Genomic DNA, 3,167 nt, shown 5'->3' with positions numbered 1-3,167 from the left:
GGGGGGGGGGGGGGGGGGGGGGGGGGGGGGGGGGGGGGGGGGCAGTGCAGTCGTGCGTGGGTTGCGGGCGAGCGGAGCGCGCTCGTGAACGACGTGTTGCCGTTAGGGACGCAGCGCGTGGCCGCCGGCGAAGCCAAGGTGAGCGGCTTGCCACGAGGGCCCTGGCGGCATTTGTAGCAGCCCCCTGCATCGGCAGGCGCCGGCCCCACTAGCCTCCTCGGCTTGTTGGCACTTTGCTTCCTAGGGGCCCGACTGCAGGCACCCTCCACAAGCTGCCCACTCACCCGCGGGCACCACCTTGTCCTCGTTGCCCTCGCCGCTGGGCCGTCCTATGCTGATGACGTCACCCGGCAGTAGGGCCTCCCCGGGGACCACCTCCCACTTGCCGTTCCTAGGGGGGGTCGCGGGAGTACGGGGGCATGAAAAGTGGGTGAGGCAGCCACATCGGCTGGGTGGCGGTTGAACAGCGCACGGTCGGAAGTGTCGGGAGTGCGTGCCCTGCATGGGCGTGCATCTGGTCGCTACAACCTCCCTCAATCAGGTGCGGCGGCGATGGTAGTGATGCAGCAGCAGGGAGGGGGGGCCGGGAAGCGCATTGGAAGGCGGACGGGAATGTTGGCCCCAACCTTGGACGCCGCCGGGACCACCGCCCAGCGGGCCTTAATCAAGGGCAACCGCGGCGCGGCTTTTGCGCCCCGCGGGCGGCGTGCTGTCGCGCAGCTTGGAAGCCGCCGACCCCCATTGTGGTGCGGGGCCGCGGTTGAATCTGCGCTCTCCAGTGCCCTCAACAGCTGTTGAAGCCCCACCATCACCCCTGCCTACTTCCTGCAATCTGGCTTCTGCAACTCGATAACAAGCAGGGCTGCTTGCACTCGACCGACCGACACCAACAGACGTTGTAGCGCAGCACCTCACCGAGCTGCACCCCCGGCCGCCGCATCGCAGCCAGCAAAAACCGGGCTTAGATTCGCAGCCGCAACCGCGCACACCCGTCCCACCCTCAGGCGGGCCGCACCTGTACGCGTGCAGCTTCTGCTTGGGCACCTGCAGGCTGCGCAGCTCCTTGAGCGTGCGCATGCGCTGGCCTACGACCGTGCACTCAAACATGACCAGCATGAAGAGCGTGAAGATGGAGTAGTACCTGGCGGTGGGTGGGGTTGGGTTGGGTGGGGCTGGGGTGGTAGGTGGGATGGGTATCATGCGGTGTGGTGTGGTGGGGTGGTGGGATGGGATGGGATGGGGCGGGTCGGTGGTTGGGTTGACCGTACTTCGGTATGCATGGGTCGTCCCGGGGGAAAGCACTTTTAGGAGGCTCGCGAGAGCAGAGGGACACGATGCGAAATCAGAGTCCAGAAAGTTGGGGGTGCAGCGTGCGCATATTCTTGTGGCGAAAGCTCGGGCAGAGAACGCAAACGGGTGCAGAAGGGCTGGCTGACTGTGAGGCTGTCGGCCCCAACCTTAAAACACTCCCGGGACAGGGGCCTCGGGGCGCTACACCGGGGGGCACCCGCGGCGTGACCGCCGCGGCGACTGCGAGGCAGCCGGCCGCTGTTGCACAACTTGGAGGCCGGTCGGCCCGACGGGGGGCGGTGCCGACGGATGAAATCTGTGCTTTTGCAACGCTGCCAACGCAGCGATCCCCGCAACAAGCCAGGTGGTGGCCGAATCACGGCCGGGCGGGCCTTTGGTGCGGCGTGCAAGAGCTGCGCCTGCAATTGCTTGCACGTCCGCATGCTATAGCTTGCACCTCCGCATGCTTGTTTTCAAACGGCATGCCGTTTACCACCAAATCGATATATTGCCTGGAAATGCGAGCGTCGGCGCCCAGGCGCGCGGTTTCTGGCATGCTCGCAAGGGCGTGTGTGCGTATGCTTGACAACACACACGCTCGCACGGCGTTACAGAAACAGCACAGGTACGCACGCATGCAAGCACTCCTCCACTCACACACATCACCCACCAGTACTCGTCCAGGCACCACAGCCCGACGCAGAAGATCTGGAACACGAAGAACGGCGCCAGCATCTGCTCCCGCAGCAGGTCCAGGAACGGCGGCACCGGGACGTCGAACCGGTTCAGGCCCCACACCTCGGCCGCCGAGGCGACGCGGTCCGCGGAGCCGTAGCCGCTAGCACGGAGGTACGATTCGAACGGCTCGTGGACGGGGAACCTGTGGAAGAGGCGGCGGTCAGGGGCGAGCACGGAAGGGGATCAGGAGAAGGGGAGGTTTGGCAAAGTCCAGGACACTGCAGCAGGAGCATGCAGCTCGCACGAACCGCTAGGCCGGCGGGTCAGGCGTGCGTGTCAAGGGCCACGCGTGGCTATACTTGGCTCTCCTGGCGCATGCTCTTCCCTGTCCTTCCCCCTTCCCCTTATCGGGGCAGCTGCCACCTCACCCAAGCCAAACCCCCAACCCGCTGACGGACACACTTGAGGCGTGTGAAGGTGTTTGTCTCGGGATGGTACAGGAACCGCAGCTTCCTGAACTCAAACCCGACCTCAACCAGCTCGTCCGATTCCTTGCTGGCGCCAACCGTCGGCAGACCGGACGCAGCCGCCGCGTCGGCGCGCTGCAGGGTGATATTGTGGGATTGCGAGGCGGCAAGGAGCTCGGAAGGAGGTGATTGGCATGCTGCTGCGGCGGCCGGTGCACTGGCGCAGTTTGAGCCTGCTGCCGGTTTGACTCGCCAGTACACACGCGTCGCGGCGGTCCAGGCGTCCACCCCAACCACTGCGTGCCGCCGTGCTTGTTGCTGCCTGCCTGAGCCCCGCAGCAAAAGTTCAAAGCCCAGCTGTGGCGCAATTTAGGGGCTGCGCACCAGGACACGAGCCGTCAGGGGCACGATTGCCCGCCTGCCAGAGAATTTGGCAGGCACCACCTGCCCACCATGGGTATGGGTGTGTGCAGTGTGCGGAAAGGGATCAGCACTGCGGTGGACCCACAACTTGCTGCATGTGTCGACCTCATTGCCCGCGACGCCGAATCCAACGCGTCCCCCCTGCCCGCCCCGTGTGCTAGCGCCACCCACAAACGGCTGCTTTGTTCTACCTCTGCCCTGTGCACAACACAAGCACAAGCCGCCGCTTGCCGACTCCCAAGCTTTCCCCGCCTCCTTGCAGAAACTCGCCTTGACAAACTCTGCCTGCGCCAGCTGATCCACTCGCGC

At 65.4% G+C, this 3,167-nt stretch overlaps 1 protein-coding gene across 1 annotated transcript in view; it reads right to left on the bottom strand.

Annotated features, from left to right (window-relative positions):
- MNEG_12025 (hypothetical protein) overlaps window positions 1-2,853 on the bottom strand; it is a gene marked incomplete at both ends in the record, with an annotated part of 3,480 nt that extends 627 nt beyond the window's left edge. Inside the window, 5 exons of the mRNA XM_014039503.1 lie at window positions 285-391; window positions 1,016-1,141; window positions 1,961-2,170; window positions 2,431-2,570; window positions 2,820-2,853. Coding sequence (XP_013894957.1) covers window positions 285-391; window positions 1,016-1,141; window positions 1,961-2,170; window positions 2,431-2,570; window positions 2,820-2,853 — 617 coding nt within the window. The remainder of the gene's footprint in view (window positions 1-284; window positions 392-1,015; window positions 1,142-1,960; window positions 2,171-2,430; window positions 2,571-2,819) is intronic.
- Between the last annotated feature and the right edge of the window lie 314 nt (window positions 2,854-3,167).

The sequence above is a fragment of the Monoraphidium neglectum genome (assembly GCF_000611645.1).
Source record: "Monoraphidium neglectum strain SAG 48.87 unplaced genomic scaffold scaffold03019, whole genome shotgun sequence".
NCBI lineage: Eukaryota > Viridiplantae > Chlorophyta > Chlorophyceae > Sphaeropleales > Selenastraceae > Monoraphidium > Monoraphidium neglectum.
Note: the sequence above shows the minus strand (reverse complement) of the source record. Positions and strands in the feature narration are given on the sequence as shown.